Genomic DNA, 21,474 nt, shown 5'->3' on the forward strand with positions numbered 1-21,474 from the left:
ATGGGCTCTGCCAGGCAGAACTCTCTGCAGCCCAGGGCTGCACACAGAGCACAATAAGGTCTCCTCATGAGAAGCAGCAGGCCCGCTCGTTCACAGGGCAGCGTGCCCTTGTGCCCATCTCCCATTTGTTTATTACTAAAACTCCACATAACTTACACTGTCCGACTTATTCAGCCTAAGCTGAACGTAAAATGTTCTCACAATATTTTCCTGTGGCTAGCTAAACTGATTTAAAGTAAGAATTTAAAATGGCAAGTTTGCCCAGACACGAGTCCTCAGTATGATGTAAACAGGGGACTGAAAAACACCTTTGTATTTGTTGGTTTTTGCTATGTGAGTGAACCGCTCTGTTCCCATGGTTATTTCCAGGCCCCATTTCTAGTCACAATTTCCACTCCCCGTTGCACGAAATAAGACAGTGATAGGTTTGAAATCAAAATTAGTAAACATTTCTAAAAACTGAAACTCTCTTCATATGTCAGGTGATGACCTCAAAAAGGAAAATTAAGTTTTCTAGCTTAGTGAAGAGTAACATTATATCAAACTCCCACTGAGTTTACAAAGGGCAGGCAGGAATAGAATTCCCATTTTGCTTCAGAACAGAGAAATGTGAAACGAATTGATACAAAAGTCACATATCAAGCAAGCCTGGGAACATAATCTTAGAACTAAACCACACTCATTTTACTAATGGATTTGATCCAATCAGGCAATGATTGCTTAAACTTTCAAAATAGTGAGAAGGAATCCAACATGGGGATTGAAAACCCCAAACTTCAGAAATGTAGCTATGTCCATTTAGCATTTTATGCAGAAAGATATCCATTTTTCACAGTGAAGTAAGGATGATGGGTGTTACACTGTATAACCTGCAGCATTTCTGTTACCTTGAGAAGCTTCGTGGCATGAGATTTGGCCCTTCAAGCTGAACCATCAACAATTTGTCATGTATTCAACTAACATGGAATGGCTGACTCTTTTCTATCTTAACTATGTGACTTAAGGCCAAGGGCTCTTAATACACCATTCTGTCTGACATAGCCTCTCAAGCAATTTTTGCCCCAATTTAACCATCTCTTTGTTTATCAGGACTTCCTGTGCAATTAGTTGGGCATAAAAAATTCAAGGTGATTTAGAACAGAAAATGAATATTGTGCTAAGACCCCCTAACCCACAAACAATGGCTGACAAGTTGTTTGGTAGTAACTGCATTTCTTACAAAGATGCGGCATGATTTGGATGTGTAAATAAACTGAAGCACCACAGGAAGCAAGTATTAGAAGGACTCAGATAACTGTAATAGTTCTAACTGCACAATCCAAATGTATCCAAACCAAAACATAATGGGATTAATATAGCACTGTCATTATCAAACACCAGGATGTCAAATAAATTCTATACCTGAGAGACTCTTCAATCATCCTTCTTCTCTGCTTCTCTTTTCAATTTCTCTTCACGTTCCCTCTTCAATTTTTCTTCAATTTTTTTGCTCTGGTACATTTTTACGCCAGCAAACGCTAAGCAAAGAATCAACGTTTTAGCTGCCAAAATGTACATCAGCAGTGGGAAATTCTCCAAAGCCTGAAATACAAAACAATATATTTAAGCAGTTACTGGAACAATTGTACAATTAAAAATTATTCTACAGGGTTGCTATATAGCTTCCTAGAGCAATGGCATTATTCAAAGCAATGGTAATGTTCCTCTGTTGACACTTTTTTTTTTTCTGTAGGGAATTTTAGACTAGGTATATAGCCCAGGGGGAAGGGCAAAAACAGGTTCACTTTACTCAAGTTTGCATATGAAACTCTTTTGAATAGGTCTTTGTTGCTTTTGTTTTCGTTACAGGAAATGGAATATTGGCAAAAGCTGGAGCTGAAAAAAGGAAAGAATTAGGTATCTTAGGATGCTTATAAAAGATAAAATGCTTCTGAATAATTTTGATATGAGTGATGGAACCATGCATATCAGCTGTCAAGATAAGGTTCCTGAATGTACTTCTGTCCCCCTAGAAATTTTAATCCATGGGAGTTTTGCAATTAACTTGCCCAAGTATAAAAGGTATAGATAAATCCCTTCGAACCACAGAAGTAAAAAGGACACAGCCTCCAATTATCCAGTTTCAAGAGTTTTTAATGCCTGGAACCAGAGAAATTGCACAACATATTTATATGTTATAAAAGCACGCTTTGTAAGTGCATATGGAGTGGAAAATAAGATGCAAATGGTAACTCTGAAGTCAGAATACAACGAGAGCTGCACAGGCACTCAGCGAAAGATGTCAATTCCAGAAGGATATTGAAGGTACATGAACTTCCCAGCACACTGGTTCAAAAAGCCACCTGGCCAGCAGGATCAGTCCAGCTTTTTAGTGATGCACAGTAGGTTCACAGTGTAAGTCCTCCCTTGGCAAGCCTCCCAGTAGCCCCCCTGTACCCTTAGAAGGCCTTCCAGCACCTCATAAAGCTGTTTGGCCATTGTCAAATACTGAATTTTAAAAAGCCTTGCATCCACACTCCATTAGCATGTGCCTTTAAAGTCTGCAAATGAGAGAGTCTTAGAACGCAAGCTGCATGCTACCTTTGACATCAGGCCACTCCATTCTAATTTTGCTAAAAACATCATTTTTAGTGGCAATCTCTTTAAACTGCAGCTCTCCAGCACCAGAGAGGTAGAGCCAAGGCTTGTGGTTAGTGTTGCTTTTATGACAAATGGTCTAATTGAACATGTTAAAATTGGTAGTGCACGAGGCACTTGCTCAAACATTTCCGTGCCTCACATGCGTACCCCGCAGAGTGCTTATGGCCCCAAGGTACTAAAAGATACAGCGGAGAAACCACCCTCCAGTAACAAAAAGAGCTGAGGAAAGAACAGCCAGAGAAAAGCCTAGAAAGAGGAAGGCCAGGAGGACAGAGGTGAGCAGAGCAGAGCACTGCTCTCAGGTTCAAGGTGTGATGCCCCAACCTGCAAGTGTGTCTGGCAGGAAAGGACACCAACATCGAGTCCTCTGACCCTGCGGTGCAGAGAGCGCGGTGGTTAAGCCACCTTCACCTAGGCAAGGGAAGCACCTTTAAACACAAGACCTACCCAACCACATCTCAGATCCATTTCCTTGAAAGAGCAGAAGTTCACTGCTTCATGAACGTGAAACATCCTCACCTTCCAGTTAAACGCCACCATCCTGGCTGCGGACCGATCCTGCCTGTCTGGCACCCAGCACCGACGAGCGTCACACTTCTAAAGGCACAGACCAGGGCAGAAGCATCTTGAAGAAATGGAAATTAAAAGAAATAGATATTCAAAAAAAAAAAAAAGAATTAACCCATCTGTTTCTAATCTGCATGTCCACCCAGCACCTCTCTGAGGGGCTCATCTGCTGCCCAGCACCCAGCAGGGTATCTGCGCCACGTGGCTCAGCAATGACCTTCGTGGGCCTTTTTGGGGCTGAGTGACAGGAGCAATGTCCATGTGGGGTGCTGCTGAAGGACAGGGGCTTGACGGGCACCGGGCAAGTGCCGCACTTGTGCACAGGGGAGGCTGTACTTTCACCCCACACAGCACATCCCAGCAGCTGCCTGACTGAAAGCACAACGCTGCTGCTTTCAAAAGCCTGGCGTGTGTGCACATCGAGCTGCCTCACTGGTGGCTGAGATGTAGAGGACAGAAGCACACCCAGAATTGCTTCTTGCGTTTTTTAAGCCCATCTGCCCTGTTCGAAGCCTGAATGCCTAATGGATTCCGGTATATGGTACCATTTCCCAATTCTCTCCTGTTTGCTCCTAAATTAATTTTTCAGTACAGCTCACAGCAACACCTCAGAGAACCAGCCAGTCAGCCGATCCCTCAGGTGGGCAATGTACATTTCAGAGCTGAACTCTGGGACTGAGAAACGCCCAAGGGGATGCCAAAGGCTGCAGTACAGAGCTGCAACGTTGCCCTCTGGTCTCTGCTGCCGCTCCAGCGGTGCTGACGCCGTTTTAGCTGCTGGATTTCAAATTAAGCTCACTTCCCTGCCTGAGTGCCCCAAGGGATTTCCTGTATGTGGAACAGCAGAGTCACTATTGGAAAGCAGAAGCAAGGCTTAGTCAAAACCTTTACTGGCAGCCAGGCTGAGCAAATCACCACCACACCTCAACAGCTGCTTCTGACCCATCTTCACAAACAGGGAATCAAGGAAATGTTCTTGCAGCTTCTGTGCAGCTCAGGTAGGCATCCTTAGCTGCCACACTGCTCAGGGAGCAAAGGGAAGCCCTTCTGTTTATCCTAAAGAAGCCCTCAGAGATGCATTCCCAAGCTTGGAGGTGGTAGACTGTATCACACCACATGGCTCAGTGCACATCATGGGGTGTTCCAGGATTATATCCCACCAGGGCAGATTCAAGTCAGGAATATCAGAAGCTGTGAGGTCAGCCACTGTTACCAAAATCCAACTATATTTGAGCAGTAGAGTGGCCAACTTATTTGTCATTCTGTATTTACTGTGCTGACCCTGAGTGGTGCAGCTCCCTTCTCCTCTTGATAAAATGTCAGGGTAGCTGTGAAATAACAAGTCAGTAGTGTTTCACTTACAAAAAAAAAAAAAAAAAAAAAAAAAGGCCTTAAAACTTCTAACATTTCCTCCAGAATTCCAGTCACCAATAAAATTTAAAGTCCCCTGCCAGATGGTCACAGACAAAATCACCCATCAGAGCACAATTTGGTTCTCAGTGCACGGTCCAGATTGCTACATGCTTCTCAGGAAAGCCCAAGGTATAGAAGCCTGGCCTGCTGTGAAGAGGCTGAACTTTCCAAGTGGTGTGTCCTCATCTCAAAACCCTGACTTCAGTGGGGACTTCATCATCAGCCACAGCCTTCACTCTTCTCCTAAATTGCTTTAAATTCTGTGACTCAGTTGGAATCAATTTTGCAACACGTTGTAAAGAGGCATGAATTCAGCCATTCAAACACATGCCAGCATCTGGCATACGATGCTGAAAATGGAGTCTTAGTGATTTTTACGTACAGAAGAAGGTTTTGACTCAGCACACGTTATGCAAGCCCATCTGTGGGGTCTGATTGTAGGGTACTGTCCCACTGGTGAGAAGCAGCATATAACGCGTATCACAGTGTGCACTCCTGCAAATGCTTGTTTGCAAGGCGATTATCTAAACATTCAGCACAACATTTTAATATTTCCGCTCTGCTGAGACACAAGCCTGAATCTGCTTTGATTGTGTATCTACTAGGAGTAGCTGCAGTGAAGTCACACAGCAAGGCAAGCAAAGAAATTCTCCCTTTGTTCTGAACTACGGTGTTTTAGTCTAAAATGCTTTCTGTGAGAGCTGACACTTTTGGTGGGCTGTCCTTACAGTGTCATCTGCGGCTGGAACTGAGTGGGGAAGCCACCACTCTCTCCCTGTTGCATTCCCACATCCTGTGCCACCAGCCTCCAGTGGCCATACACTTCTCCCCACTTCTCCTCTTGACTCTTCTGATCTCCATCTTGATTCAGACCTTATTAAATATAGCTGAAACCCCAAGACAGAAAAAAAAAAAAAAGGGGTGGAGCTGGGACATAGGGTGGAGAGGAGAAAGTGGAAGAGAAAATGGCCAGATTCACTTCACACTGAAAAGTAACGTTTGTTACCACTGACGTTGTTAATTCAGAAGTAAAAAGCTCAGACACTGTATTTTCAAGGTTGTGATATCTTAAAAGCAAGCAGGCAAATAAACAGCTGAAGTTTCGTGTTTGCCTTTTCCAGAGGCAGATAAGGCAAAGATAGGAGTTCAGAACACATCTACAGTCAGGCATTGTTCGTTCCCCGAGAAAATACAGGCTCCCTTAACAAACACTGCACTACCGGGAACGGAGAGCGGGCCCCATGGAAGGTCACTATTACCTTCGCTCAGAAGCAAGAAGGTCTCATGCTGAGCCATGTGAGAAAGAACTGGGAGCACTAGGCTCTGCCTGAAGCTCTGCCAGAGACTTCATAATCTATCCATCACATACTCATACGCTCCTATGCAGGGCAAGGATAAAATGACTTCACTCTCACACGTGTCTGTGGCCTTCTTCCCTGTGACTGCACTTCACTATCACCAGCCTAATTACACTCAGACCTCTGTGAAGCAGATCAAACTACTGTAAACAGGAAAGGGGAGAGTCTGCCCGTGCCATGCACCCTAGCTCTGTACTCGCAATCCTCCATCAGCTCCAAATGCTGTGAGGTCTGCTGGGTCCAGAGCCGGCAGACAGGGTCACCAATGCAGCACTAGAGGCTCGTGTCCTCAGCAGGGCTAACGAGCTCCCAGGGAGGGCTGCATCAATTCCCTGAGCTAGCTTTTAGCTGATGCCAGCCCCAGGATCTCTGCCCAACGCTGTGTTGTGCAACACAGACCACCCCGGACAGACTGACTTGGGCTCCAGTCGGATGGGAAGTCTGTGGTGGAGCACAGAATTGAATCCAGATCTCTCAGCCACTGAATTATAGCTTCACTCCACCACAGCAACCACATCACAGCCCAGCCACTCACGCCATTGTTTTCTTACGCAGCAGCAGAATATCGACTGGCCTGCATGCTCCAGAAAACTTCCACACAGGCATCCGGGTGCTCACAGCCCCACTTGAGTTGTCTTGGCTGAATGTCTCACTCAGCCTGCCAGTAACTCCATCTACTCAACAGAATAGGACTCGAGATATTCCTCTGTCTGCTGGGTGTTTCCGAGTGCCTCCTTCTTATTCACTTTGTGGAAAGCTATAAAAGTCACCAGCCAGAAGGCCTCAGAAAGCAGCGAGCTACTTAAGGTAACTGATGCATTTAAAACTGAGTGATGGCTGAATATTCCCTGAGGTAGAAAGGGGACGTTTCATTACACCTGTCTCTTGTTGCTGCTTTCTTTAAGGCTTGTTTTTCAGTAATCAAAATGCATGCTTCCCACCTGGACAGTCACTGGAGGATCTACCACTGCCTGCTGCGACATGCATCAGGCTCAGCATCTGCAAGTCAGGATCGAGCCTCCTCAAAAGAGGGAGGCTGCTGGGCAGAGGAAAAAAGCAGTAATATGAGAAACACACTGAGCACTGAGAAACACAGTGGAGGCAAGTGGAAGCCAGAGGTGCTACACTAAGAGTCCATCACAGACCTGTGCACACTTACAGCCTGCATGAGTATGTATAGATCGAGACACCACTCTATAAAAAGGCCTGCGTAATCACTCAGTTTGATATGGGAATTCCTAACCTGTCTCCAACTCTAGGAACATCACAAACACAAAGCTGTATAAGACCTTCATACCTGAAGAAGCTGAAATGAAAATATGAGTGATTCCTCGGGCGGCTCCTTACACGCTCCAGCCGCTGTAAAGTAAGCACAGAGCAGACGGGAGGTGTCAGTGAGGGCATCCAGATAAAAATAAGACCGAACCAACCCCCAAAACCATCGGTGGCACATCTGCACCTTGGCTCCCCGTCACTCCAGCCACATCGCTTGCCGCCACCGCCTCGCCCCCTCCCCACGCAGCCCTCCCACCCGAGTGCCATTTGCAACCAGCGATGGCTTCAGATCCCTCTCCGCTAGATTTATTTCCTCCAGCTCCTTTTACAAAGACGACCCCAGGGAGGACGGGCAGGCCGCGGGGCCGGCTGCAGGGCTGGGGTAGACCAGGCCGCCCTGCGGGGCCCCGACCCGGCCATCGGTGGGTCCCGCCCGGCCGCCGCCGCCACCCCCTGCCCGGCGCCGGGCGGGTGAGGGAGGGAGGGCGGCGGGGAAAGCCCCGGCCCCGCGGCTCGTACCTCAGCGGGCGGCCATGGCTGTGGGCGGGAGGGACTACATCTCCCAGCAGCGGCAGCGCCCGGCCCCGTTGGGGAAGTGCCGTCGAGGGTTTAGGATGTGTAGTTTGTGAGGGAGCGGTGTGCCCCTCCAGACCCTAAACTCCACGAGGAGCAGGGCTTTGCTTTCGTTTTCCTGTGAGATGTTCTGCACAGCCTGGGGATGTGTGCTAAGGGGGGGACTGCGTCTCTTCCTGAAACATTTGAGCTAAAGCACTTTGCCCCCATGTCCCAAGGGCAAAGCCAGGCTGTGTCCTCGTCCCCAGTTTTGCTGGTCTGCAAGCAGCCAGCAGTGGGGCACGGCCAGCGGTGGAAGCTGCCACTTATTTCTGATGGCGAGTGTAGCTGCTGCTGAAAATGTTGTTACAGCCGGACGCTTTCTCTGGGCACACCTCTGCCGTCATACCCTGCCAAAAGCCACATCCTTTCCCCAACCACACCACCTGTGTAGCCAGATGGCCACCAGGCTCCCTCCACCTCATTGAACACGATAACTGCACCCTTACAGCCTGCGGGCCACAAGGATAAGCAGCAAGGAAAGTGCTTCCACCCAGAGGTGGGGCACAGTCCTAAAGAGAGCTTCAGGGCTGGCAGACACCCATGGGTCACCCAGGGGAGATGGGAGGAACAGGAGTGTGCTTGGTGGGGAGATACTCACCAGCAGTCTGCCCTAGGATCTGACAAACCTTTGCTAGCACTCGAGGTCCCAGACAATTAAAAGACTTGTTATTATGCCAGCTAAAGGCACATCTGGAGCACGACAGCATATGCTGTGCCAAATCTCAAGACCAGTCTCCCAAACAAGCCAAAGCTTCCCAACAAAAGAAGCACTTTACTTTTTCATTTCTTCTTAATTCGAGTGAGGCAAACTTGTCAGGAATGCAGTGGCAGGCATGGCTGAAGTGTTTCAGCCAAAACTTTATAAAAACATACAACAAGCCCACACAATCAACAGCCAGCAAGGAAGTTTTAAGCTTAAGCGGTTTAAGTCTGGCAACATGAATAGGAGCTGAACCCAGAGCCTTACAAAAAGAAGCGTGTTTTAATACCAGAAGTGTTACCAGCTCTGCTTCTAATTATTCCAAGAGCCAACATTATGGTACTTTAGCAGCACAGGAGAAGATAAACCATCTTGAAAATCCATTTCTCAGCCAGTGCAAAGCAGTACCCAACATGGGAAGCCCTTAGAAAGCACATCAATGGGACAGCCATGATAGCTGGGCATAGAAATTCCCCTGAAAACCACAGTGGGAGCCCAGTGGTTTGCACTAATGGGTTGCATCCCGCTAGTAGGGATGTGGCCGGTGCTGCCATCAGCCAGCTTGCATCCCAGATTGCTAGATCACTCTGGAGAGCTGAGGAGCAGCAGAAGAGAGAGCTTGGCTAGCCATGGACTTGAAGAAAGGTGGTGAACCTCTAGAAGCTGCCCTGCACAACCAGGATATGCTGTTAGATGAGACTGCTAGTCTAGCTGCACTTTTGCATAAACCAGGCCTCCTCAGAAGGCCTTGAGTCAATCTTTGCAGCCAATGAATAACAACAACAAAATAGGAGCCAGATCATTAAAATAATTGTTTGGCATAAGTGAGTGTAGATATAGGTTACCTGCTGTGATTCATACCACAACATATTGTTCAATGAATAGATAGAGGTTTTGATATTTTGTTATACAGATTCATGTTATTTTTAAGATGGGCTTAAGTCACACACTTTGGATCTAAATCAGCACTGTTGACCACTCAAAAATTCGTAGTTATTTTGTGACCTGTTTTTCAGTAATCCAGATCTGCTTCTGGATTTCAAAAAAATGCTAAAAAAAATCCAAGTTATTCTTTCTCATGGCTTTATTTTCCTGAAGAACAGAATATCAAAGCAAAGCACAATTATGCATTTTTCTTGGGTGTTCCCCAGAGCAGCCGTACCAAATTTCTCACAGAAAGCAGTCACGTTGATTTCCTCAGCAGTCTGTTCCAGCTTGACCTGTGTTAAGCTAATAAACATTTTCACAGCTATGTATAATTTCAGTGAGATCCCTGTATGTGGCTTAATGATTTCCTCATTGCCAATGTTTCCAAAACGTCAAGGTGATCCAGGGCTTGTTTTGTCCCTTGCACCAAAGTTTTCATGGATCACACACTTGAGGTCTTCTCGATTCAGAACCTGGCTTTTATACTTCTCACCCCAGTCCTCAACGATGTACTGATGATAAGGGTCATGGGAGTGCTCTCGCCTCTTTGATTTCACAGTACTCACCAAAATTGCCACAATAATGAAGGAGAACATACCAATCATCACCATGAGATAAAGGATAACATAGTCAAAGTTTTCAGCGTCAACCTTGGCTTGCAGTTCGTCTGCTGCTTTTGTCATGTTTTTCCTCCAGCCATTCATGTAAGTGAGAAAAGTTTCCTTGAAAATATCTTCCACCGCCCAAGTGAAGTTCCGTATTTCAGCCATCCTTCCAAGTTACAGGTACTAAAGACAACATGATACTTATTTTAATCAAAGATCCATAATATAGCAATTACATTCATTTGTTTTGTCCGCATTATGTAAATTAAATAACACCTGCCACTTGCTGGTGAAAATGTAAAACCAATATTAGACCAGCTAGAATCCGCATCTCTGAGTGATTCAAGATGTTCAGAGGCCCAAGGAGGTCTTACTTCTCACTCAGGTCATTTCCAGTCTGTTAGAGTCCAAAAATGCCTTGGTGAAGTGCAATGAGCTCATGTCACCCACGTTACAGGGGTTCAGGCACGCTAACTCCCCTACTGAAGTGAAACACTACATGAAAAAAACACATTTCACCCAGGAAAAGACAAGATATACATTGGGTTTTCTGAAGGGCAGCACAGTGCCACTCCAAGCAGTTGCCCAGGATCTCTCCACAAAGGATGTGACCTTCCCCATTTCCTCTTTGGTCTCACACGTTAGATCTGGTGTGAAGGCTGAGTAGTGCTGCAAAGCCACATCTCTCCTGCCCCTGTCCCAGCCCCCCAAGCTTGCCCAGTCTGACTCAGCTGCTGCTAAGAAAGCCATGCAACAGGTCTCTATCCCACAGGAGATATCTCCCTTCTGCACAGGGGCTAGGTTGCCCCAGTTTTGTATGGGCACAGTGCAGATACCCCTGCACCATGGCCTGTTGGGATCTGTTTTTTTCAATAGTCTTTATCTAAGGCTGGATTTCAGTGCTGCTAGCAGAGGTGCAAAGGGTAGGAGAAAGAGACAGCTGAGGCTTCTAGACCATCAACCCCTGAGCAGAGCAATAGGGTGGGGAGACAACTCCTCAGCAACTGATGACTTAGCTCAAATAGTCACTTTGTGCTGATCCATTTGGGCTTACTCAAATTGAGCTGGGTCCAGGGCAGAAACTCTCACATAACTCCACTGAAGGAGTTCTCAAGGAGCTCTGAGAACAGCTGCTGTCCTATTCTGCTTTTCCTACATAAATAGGAGGGTGTGATTGGATTGCCTCCTGCTAGCCTTCAAAAAAGGAAAGGGTTTGGTGTAGCATTTCAGTCTGATCCTCATTTATAACACCTGTACTTCCCTGCTTCAGCCCAGATGAGTCCTACAACATGTGGCAAAGCTTCCACAAAATGTCTCTCAGTCTCTGTAGTCTTCAAGCAATGATGAGTTTACTACAGCCTATGGTAAAGGGTGATGGATTTTCATCACTAGTACAAAATTATCATGTCTTTTCAACTTGAGTTCAGCAGTCTGCCTTCCTCTGCTTCTTAGACTAGCCTTGCAATGTCCTTATGCACAGAACAGGCATGCACATGCAGAGAAGCACACTTATACACATGCATGTATATCTCTGTATGATTAGACACACACACTCAAACATGCAGGATAAAGGCAAGCTAATGGAAGCAAGCAAGATCTAAGGAAATCCAAGCCCAAACTGTCTTGAAGCTATTTTTATTTTTTGTGCAAAATCTCTCTGCTTGTTCTTTCATTCAGAAAGAAAATTATTATGCTTTTCAATATGAAATAAAAAATTACCAACAGAAACTTACCTTTCCTGTGTCCTTTACTAATAAGATTCACAATAACAACCAGGATTTTCAAACTCCACTGGATAATACAGTGATACTCAAAAAAGGAATAGAGGTATCTTAAACTTCAGGTAGCCTCCAGCCTGCTGCAAGGCTTTAAGCACTAAGTAAGTGCTTTGTACTGCACACTTTATATTAAATTAAATGCTAAATCTAATCTCACCTGGAAAGTCAAATATTGGCTGACAGCTTACATCAGTCATCCTGTCAGATGCTGAGTACCACTCTTTATGCTTATTACTGCAATTTCATATATTGTAAAAAAGAAACAGTGCTTTCTAGGGGTTTACAAGTTGGTCTTTTCTGACCCAAACAAAAGAGTAAAGATATATTCTATAAAATAATGATAAGAATAATAATTCCATTCACTGATATGGACACAAGAGACTGAGCACTGATTAGGCACTGTAAGAGGCCTGCAGGGCTGCTAGCACCCTAAGGGAAGAATTTTGTACTCCCTCACTTCCATAGGGAACTCAGACTTCAGTCTTCATTTCTTTTTCTGGTCTCTTTCTCCTTCCCTTGTTCCATGTTTCCCCTGTCCTTTGCCATTAACAAGACCATGGCCTTTCTCTCCCTTTCTGCTAGATCCCCCACATTTTGCTTTTCCATTTCTTTCACCAAGGATGTGGTTGTTAGTGACCAGCCCCTCCATGAAACCTATGTTGTGAGAAGCTGCTCCCCCAACACAGCCAGGACCAGCCTCTCTGAGCTGTGCTTTTTGTGTATCTCACTCATGATCAGGAGTGTGAAAAGACAAAAACCCACATTAAAAAAAAATAGGCAGAATTAATTAATGTTGATTTTATTTCTCAGCAAACATGCTGACACCTCACCGAAAGTCACTGAGTCACACCTTAGTGAAATGAGACAGCTTCGGTTTTAGTCAGCAGTGGTTCCTGGCTGTGATGGGGAGATTCAGCAGAAGGGGATTAGGGTGAAGATGCAGACATCCAGAAAGTGCTCCACAAGCACATAGGCAGGGACAGACTCCTTGTAAAAAAAAAAAAATATATCTTCATTTTCCAGGTAGACCTGCCTAAGCAATTTGCAGAGAAAACAGTTTCGCAGGTAGCTCTGCTTTGAGGAAGATAAAGCAAACATGGACTACCACTGAATCAACAGCATACATCAGAAAAAGGGAGATATGCACCTGGTGCTGAAAAGTGCTAATCCCCGAGGAAGCCCCGCTAGTGCCGTGCTGCTGACATCGTCATGGTTACTGCTATCATTTCTTCCGGATGATTTTCTGTGCACAAACACCTCCCAGCATGGGGGTGAGCTGCTGGCAGTGTTTCCTCTGTGATCCCACACACCTCTCTGGCAGTTTCGTACATGCCCTCAACGTCAAAATAGCTGGCAAACTGCTCCTGCTTGCTTTGGTGAAACCCCTAAGCCAGAGGAGCCACTGCAAGTGCAGCCAGAGATGAACCCTATTTGGTCCTGGCTGTTTGAAGGCAGTGGGAGCCTCCCAAATGCAGGGCCATGAGCTGGGACATGGGAATGAGAGAGGAGGCACAGCCCTGGAGGTTAGGCTGCAAGCAGAGCAGCTTGGGAACTGCTGCCCTGGGCTGCCAATAAGCAGGTGACAGGATTTATTGCTTCGTGAGCCAGCCTCTTCTGATGCCTGTTCCTGGCCAGTCCTGCTTGGCCAATACTCGCAGGCATACACTCACACACATAGACATATATACATACATAAAAGATGCATGTTGTGAAGCAGACATGGAGTTTAACTGCCTGCTCTGTTCTCAACCAAGCAAGAAGAGTCCTTGAATAATCCCACCCTGCTACGTGTCCCCCTGAAGGTCACATTTGCTCGGGGTTTGTTTAGTCTCTACACCAATGAGGTGATCAAGGACAGGCAGTGTGAAACTGTTGGAGAAGGAGGGGCAGCCAAATGCCTTGGTTAAGAAACACAACAGCTGTAATATTGGTCTCTGTTTGTAGTAGTAAAATGCTCCTGTCCTCAGTAGAGAAAGGTGGGAATGCTTGAGCCTCCTGCACCCACCCCAAGAATGGCTAGGTCATGGCAATCATGTAAGGTCCCTGATGACTGGAAAAAGGCAAATATCTTTATGCTTCAGAAGGGCCATGGCAGCCCAGGGAGCTGCAGGATGCTCAACCACACCTCAGACTTTGGGAGGATTAAGGGGCAAATCTTGCTGGAAGCCATTACCAGGCATGTGAAGAACAAAAGGTGATTGGGAACAACCAGCTTTGGTTTAGCAAGGGCACAGTGTGACTGACCAAGCTGATTTTTTTTCTGTTATGAGAAGATGGTTTCAGTGGATGAAGGCAGAGTAGTGGTGTTCACCACCTATAGGATTGGAATGGGATGCTCAATTTTACCTGTTTCTTATAGAAAATGAGATTTACAGAAGATTATTAATATTGACCTTTGTCACACAAACAGAAACGTTTCCCTTCATAGGAGCTTCCAGTATGATGTCACTTTTTTGACAATCTTTCATTAGTTCTTTCCCTATATTCTTTAAAATAAACAGTCAAAATTTACTCTTCAGTTTAAATCAGCAGCTGATATATTTATATGCAGATTTTACATTTTTCTTCCCTTCATATTAAACAATTAATGAATTATAACTTAAGATCATTAATTATATAGACTTAATTCTCAGAAACAAAAGAATATAGCTCTTAAGCACTGCTATTGGAGAGGTAGGAGTATCCTCTAATACTTATCTATGCATTTTTTCTTCAGTATTTCTTCTGTTCTGGCTAAGTCATAATACTGTACCCATTTACTGTGCCTCTCAGACCTTTGCATACACAGGTTTAACCCACAATCTTTTCAGCCTTTAACTACTGATATGCTATACTGCTAACTACTGATACATAAAGTGCTGATAGCATTTAATTAGTTTCCCCACTGCCTCACTTTTTACCTTCCTGATACCCCTCCTAGATTCCTTCTATTATTTACACATTTGCCTAATAGAGCATTAGTGAAATCAGCAATTCTGTCCCTCGGTCTGGCTGTTTCTTTTCAAGCTGTTGCTCTGCAGAGGATCACCCAGTAAAACAGAGTCCTACCAAGGCCATTATGTTATTATAGTTTGTCCTTAACTGTGAGTGCCAAAGTCTTTCCTCCTAAGATTACTCGAGATTACATCTACTACTTCCGTTTGAACTATTTTTTCCCACAGTGATTTTTCTTTATAATCCATTTTTTACTACATCTTGGGACATTTTCCAGCTCTTCTGGTTTATCTTAACAGCGTTGGCAATTAAAGATGCTGCCTCCTTACATTTTATTCCGCTTCTGTTCTTCTAAGTCTTTTATCTGTTTCCTGCATTCTTATGAGGAGCCTCTGCAGTGGGCCAGCATGTGCAAGCTACCACCTCTGCTGGAGCTTAGACTTCCACCTCCCACCTCTTAAACATTTAACTCTTATGCCTCTGTTTGCCATTCCCATGAGCAACTCATTATCACTTAATTTCCTTTCTGCATTCACCTCATGCATGCATGGTGGATGCTATTTTCTTGCCCAGTGCAAAGGACTATGAATTCGTACATCCTCTCCTCCAAAGACGATTGTCTTCAGCACAACTTGGCATTGTGATGTCTTGCCCTGTATAGGCTGGATTTTCTTTTTAAGCAAGAAAATCCTTTTGCAATTGTTTATTTCTTATGTAACTGTTCTTCCATCTTTCGGGGAGCAATGATTGCAGTTTTCATACTTAACCTATTTTCTTGGGCTTTTGTTTGCTCTAAGGCAATACATTTGCTGGTTCAACACTTGTGTTATTCTGCTTTTCTGTGAGACCCTAAGACTTAGTTGTTTGTTATACCTATTTTAGCACTTTGGGTACATTTGAAAAGGTATTAACTCCCATCCTTTCACACAGGATTTCTGTCCCTGTCAGTTCAGCAGAGAGGCAGACCACTTCTGCCTTTTTCTTGAAACCCTTGGTCAGATTCAAGATAGCTCACAGGCTAGCCAAAGGTTCAAACCCTAGCCATAGTAAGGTTTAAAGATTATCACAGAATCATGAAATGGTTGGGGCTGGAAGGGACCTCTGAAGGTCACCTGGTCCAGTCCCCCTACTCAAGCAAGACCACCAGGATCAGGACCATGTCCAGAACCATGACCAGATTACTTTTGAAGATCTCCAAGGAGGGAGACCCCACCACCCATCTGGGCAACCTGTGCCAGTGTTCAGTCACCCGCACAATAAAAAAAGTGCTTCCTTATGTTCAAACAAAACCTCCCGTGCTCCAAGTTTTACACAAAATCCACTGAGAGAGGCCTGATGCCCCCAAAATATTCATAAATGGTAAAAAAAAAATCTCTAAATATGAGACAAACTCTGTCTAAAGATCACTCCCTCTGTAGGTCCGAGACCTACATCAGGGTGCACTGTCCTTAATGTCTTGTATAGAAGCAATGAAAATAGCGTGGACAGTGGAAAGGGCCACCTGGAATGGTCCTTTGTGACTGAAGGAAAATATGCTTGGCAAACTAACATCTTGCAGTCATAACTGAAGAGAGAGAAAAAGTATTCAGGAGGAAAGTGCATTTTAAACAAATTTTGTTATTCAGTACAAGCGTAAGCAAGGCTGCAAGGAAAACCCTTTGTGTCTGTGAGATAAGAGCATATCTCATCAGGATGCATTCAACAGTGAGGGACTCAAGCCTAAGCAGTTTCTCCAGCTCTGAAAGCTGGAAAAAAAACAATCAGGCAGAATAAGCCAGGTCCTGAATGTTGTCTGTGCCTGGTGCTGGGACTGCAGAGCAGCCGAGATACATGCACCTTCCACCCTGCCAAGAAACGCATTGCTTCCCTCAGCCCAAGCTGCAGGGATGGAGAAATCATGGCCAGGCAGAGACTGCAATCATTCGGCTTTGTTGCTATGGTTTTACATGTTGCTGTTCCAAAAGCTTTAGATGATAAATAAGGGTGTTGCCTGCACATAACGTTTAAATGAAAAAGCAAACACTAATAATTCACCCTGTCTGATGCTTAGGTTCTAGTGACTTTAGGAGATTTGCTTCTCAGCCCCTTTGAGGTCACGTTTCTAAAAGCAGGATAGAAAATAAACACCTTTCCAAACAATGACCACAAGGACAGCTTTTGCACCCTCACAATGAGAGTAACATAGCTCTGAGAGGAGCATAGTCCAACATGTGGGAGAGCAGCTGATAAATTCAAAGTACTTTTTGCTATTCCTCATCAGTATGCCCACCTTAGCCTTGGTGAAGCTGCTAAGTGATTCAGGTTATCTTACAGGCTGGCTAAAGGTTCAAACCCCAGCCATGGTGAGGTTTGAAAGCAAAGATAAATAACAGAATCATGAAATGGTTGATGCTGGAAGCAACCTCTGGAGGTCACCTGGTTTCCCTACTCAAGCAAGGCCACCAGGATCAGGGTGCCCAGGACCATGTCCAGATGACTTTTGAAGATCTCCAAGGAGGGAGAACCCACAGAACCTGTGCCAGTGTTCAGTCACCTGCACAGCAAAGAAGTGCTTCCTGAAGATCACATAGAGTCTCTTGTGTTCCAGTTTGTACACACTGAACCAGTGCTACTGGTGGTATGGAGCTTCCACTGTCCCTTGTGCCCCACTTTTATGTTCTTAGTTTTGTCCATTCTCTTGACTGACAAATTCTCTTGACTGACAAAAAACTGACAAATTCTCTTGACTGACAAAACCTCCCCACCCTGGCTGTTGAAGTGGAGGGAGAAGCAGGAAAGCGGACAATGAGGAAAGTAAATAAGCATGTAGAAAACAACCTGTCCAGTGGAAAATGCAGAAAACAAAGCCAAGTTTGTAAAGGCCACCAGGATGCTCCCATCAAAACTCTTCCTCTTGGGGCAAGGGTGCTATGACTTGATGGAGCTTCAGATGATACAAGGTAAATAAAAAGGGGAAGGCAGGGATCATTCAGAGCCTTGCTAGGAGGCTCTGGAAGGGTCAGAAGAAGAATAACAACCTGCTGATAGATGGTATTTTGGGTGATGCAGAATAGCCATCCTTAAGAAGCTGTAGCCTCCTGAGGCATTGGAGTGGGCTTCAGCCCTGGGTTTGATGACACCAGAGTCAAGGGGTCAGAGATGGATCAGGACAGATGTGCATGGGTGTTTAGCCCAGCTTTGGCACCAGCTTGTCTATGGGCTGCTTCTCCAGCACAGCCCAGGTTATAACTGGGCTGGTTCTGTACTCCCAGCTCAAGTGAAATCCACAGAACCTGGAGGGGAATTTGAACAGAACAAATTAAAGGAGTCTGATCTCCAGCTGGAGTTACTGCTGATACCCACTTTTGCCGGGCTCAATGTTGTTAACTCACATGTCTACAGACTTATGGACTCGTTGCTGAAAAATGGCACATACGAGTGAATCATCTGTTTTCATAACTCCTCAGCAAAACAAACGGTCTGATTCACACGGTCAGTAGAGTTCAACCATTTCTCCAGAAGGGTTGCTGAGACTCCTTAGCAGGAATGCTTTTCAAGGCACATTTTTAAATGATGCTGTTCAGAAGGGAGAGGACCGAAGAGAGGGATTAAATTTGAGCCTTCCCTGCAGCCTTTGAAAAATTACAAGACACTTCAGGGCCTCTCAAGCCTTGCTGGAAGTGTTTCCTTAGATTACCAAGCACTGTTATCCTGTGCAATTGGGAGGAGGAGTGCACCCAGAACTGGACACACCAGTATGAACTGCTACCCACCCATGGTTACTACAGCTTACAGCTTGCTGACAAGCTCAATATTTTACAGATACGTCAAGTTAGATCTAGATCTATTTTTGGTTTATTTGAACTCCACCTATTCTTATTAAAAAAGTGGAGTTTATTTTTCCCAACTTATTGGCCTGGATATAACCTAGTAGAGATGCCCATTGGTTATACCTGGGACATTAATAAAGCTCTGTGAGCATGAAACCAGTTGATACTACGTACACAGGGATAATGAAGGGGAAGCAGAGGCCAAGCCAAGAGATATTACTGAAATAGAAAAATAGTGAGCACCCTACATAACCCCATGCAATGGTATCATCTCATGAGCCTAACTCCACTGTCAGAGTACATTAAACCAGTATTTATTTTTGCAGAAAAATCTTTTACAACAGTCCATAGAGGTCACTGAGACCAAAACATATCTCAAGGCCTGCATCACCCCGAGAGCTCTTAAAAAGTAAAGGGAAGCAATCGTTGCAAGTCCAGTGACAGGGAAGGAAAACAAGTGAGTCAGCACATGATGTAAGAAATAATTGCTTAATTAACCTGGTGCATGTTGCACACAGATAGACATGTTTCTTGTTTCCTCAGCCTTCCTTGACCTTGGGCCCGTTTGTTTATATGGCTGCAGTCCAGCCGTGCAAACTGGATGTACGATCTGCCCACCGTCAGCTCAGACTCCAAGAAAAAAAAAAACCCTCACCACCAGCACAGCAAGCAAAGGAAACCCACATGTGTATGTCTGCACGGTGCTGGCATTCAGACACTTCTACTGGCTTCATAGCATTGCCTGCACCATCACGTCACAGCCACCACATGGGCAGGGACGTCCTGGGCCGTCTAGGGGTGCAGGCAGGGATGCCAGGAAGGTGGCAGGCATGGGGATGTGGCACTACAAGCACTTTGTGCTGGGCTACACATCATCATACCCCTGGAGTACTGAGTCCTGTTCTGGGGTTTTCAGCCCAGGAAGGACATGGGCATGGTGGAGAGAGACGAGTGAAGGGCCACAAGAAAGATGAAGGGACTGGAGCACCCTTCCTATGAGGAAAGGCTGGGACTGCTCAGCCTGGAGGAGAGGAGACACAGAGGGATCTCATCAATGTATACAAATGCCTGAAGAGAGGGTGCAGAGAGCACAGAGCCAGGCTCCTTTCTGTGGTGCCCGGTAACAGAACAAGAGGCAGTGGGAACAAAATGGAACAAAGTAGATTCTGTCTGAACATCAGCAAGCACTTCTGTGCTGTGCAGTTAACCGAGCACTGACACAGGTTGCCCAGAGAGGTTGTGGGATTTCCCTTCTTGGAGATATCCAAGAGATGCCTAGCCATGGTTCTGGGCTCCCTGATCCTGGCAGCATTGCTTAAGCAGGGAGATAGGGCCAGGTGACCTACAGACATCACTTCCAGCCTCAACTGTTTTGTGATTCCAGGATTCTGTGGGGTACCAGAGCCACAAGGATGGCTTCTGGGCCAGAATCGACATCACCACTGCATTAGGCATAAGAAGACGCATGCAGCTGCCCTGTGTAACCACAACACCCAAACACACGGCATCCATTTTCTCCACAGCCCCTCCAGAGCTCAGGAAAAGGATGGGGATTAAGGTATCAACTTCAACTTGGTTACATCTCAACATCACTGTTTCCTGTCAGATGATGGGAAAAGGAAGATTACAGATAGTGAATGTTATGATGGTTGGACTTACATGTTTGGGGGACCAGATCTCCCTACCTACTGCCCCATGTCTTTTGGAGCAGCCCGTTTCTCACAGAAACCCTTTTCTCCCCATTGTTTTTATTCACAACTCAAGTACGCATGCCTTTAATGAAAGCGTCTATTTTTCTTCCTTTTCTCTCTCATCCTCTGCATGGTCACGTTGGTAAAACTGCAGGGTCGCTTGGGCCTTGTTCCCACTCTGTCATCTGCCTTTCTCAGAAGGACGCTTTCCCCAATGCCTCAGACACTGGTTTGTACACGTGGGGAGGAAGATAGGTTCTCTCGGTTGGCAGACCTCTTCCAAATGTTTCTCCACAGCCGAGACACAGGCCTGTAGGGAAGAGGAGAGGCTTTCTTCATACTGCTTTTGACTTACATGTTGTGAAAATGGCATTTCTGTTATGAACAGCCCAGTCTCACTATTTCTGCTTAGTGGAAGTCACGTTAATGCCACCGGTACCTATCCCAATCTGTTTCCACTTACCACAGGGCATAATTTGAGCTCACATTAAGGCACCTTTTTCACACTGCCTGTTGTTCAATCTTAAGAAATAGTTAAGAACATTCTGCAGAGTCAGGCTTAACTGCAAGCACTTGAGCTTCTGAGTTGGTGGCGGTTTGTTTTTATTTATTAGTATTATTATTTTCTTAAGGCCTGGAAAGGGAGCTTAGAATCCACGGAAGTAATTTCACTGAAAACAGACAAGGTGAAAGAAGTACTCAAACTCCTCAACATTAAAGAACTGTAGAACCCAGGAACACTTACCTGCCAGCTCCTGAACTTGAGTCACTTCCACGCTGCTTCACAGTGAAGTCACACCACCAGGCTCTCACTGTACCGAGGAGGCACCAACAACGCAGCTAGCTCATAGAATCACTCAAACTGTTTCACAGAGATGGGAGAAAACACAAAGGAAAAGCAGCCCACCGGGGAACACTGAGCCCACTTCACCACGACAGCAAAAAAGCACCCTAGAGAACCTGAGCCTCAAACTCCCCTCAGGGAGGCACTTCCCCACAAGTCCTCAGGCTTCCTATCATAGAATCATAGAATCATAGAATATCCTGAGTTGGAAGGGACCCTTAAGGATCATCAAGTCCAACTCTTGACACCGCACAGGTCTACCCAAAAGTTCAGACCATGTGACTAAGTGCACAGTCCAATCTCTTCTTAAATTCAGAC

The 21,474-nt window shown here is 45.5% G+C and overlaps 1 protein-coding gene and 1 long non-coding RNA gene across 2 annotated transcripts; both read right to left on the reverse strand.

Annotated features, from left to right (window-relative positions):
* Positions 1–3,177: 3,177 nt before the first annotated feature.
* Positions 3,178–7,832, reverse strand: LOC311219628. Its single transcript, XR_014619187.1, has 3 exons — positions 7,773–7,832; positions 7,276–7,337; positions 3,178–3,265 (listed from the first exon to the last, which is right to left on the reverse strand). It is a non-coding gene; the product is annotated as an uncharacterized lncRNA (long non-coding RNA).
* Positions 7,833–9,887: 2,055 nt separating this feature from the next.
* KCNE2 (potassium voltage-gated channel subfamily E regulatory subunit 2) lies at positions 9,888–10,265 on the reverse strand (the record flags this gene model as incomplete). Its single annotated transcript, XM_084306288.1, has 1 exon — positions 9,888–10,265. The coding sequence occupies one exon, from the start codon at positions 10,263–10,265 to the stop codon at positions 9,888–9,890; it is 378 nt and encodes a 125-aa protein (XP_084162414.1).
* Between the last annotated feature and the right edge of the window lie 11,209 nt (positions 10,266–21,474).

This window comes from Netta rufina, assembly GCF_964035555.1.
Source record: "Netta rufina genome assembly, chromosome: 1".
NCBI classification, from domain to species: Eukaryota; Metazoa; Chordata; class Aves; order Anseriformes; family Anatidae; genus Netta; species Netta rufina.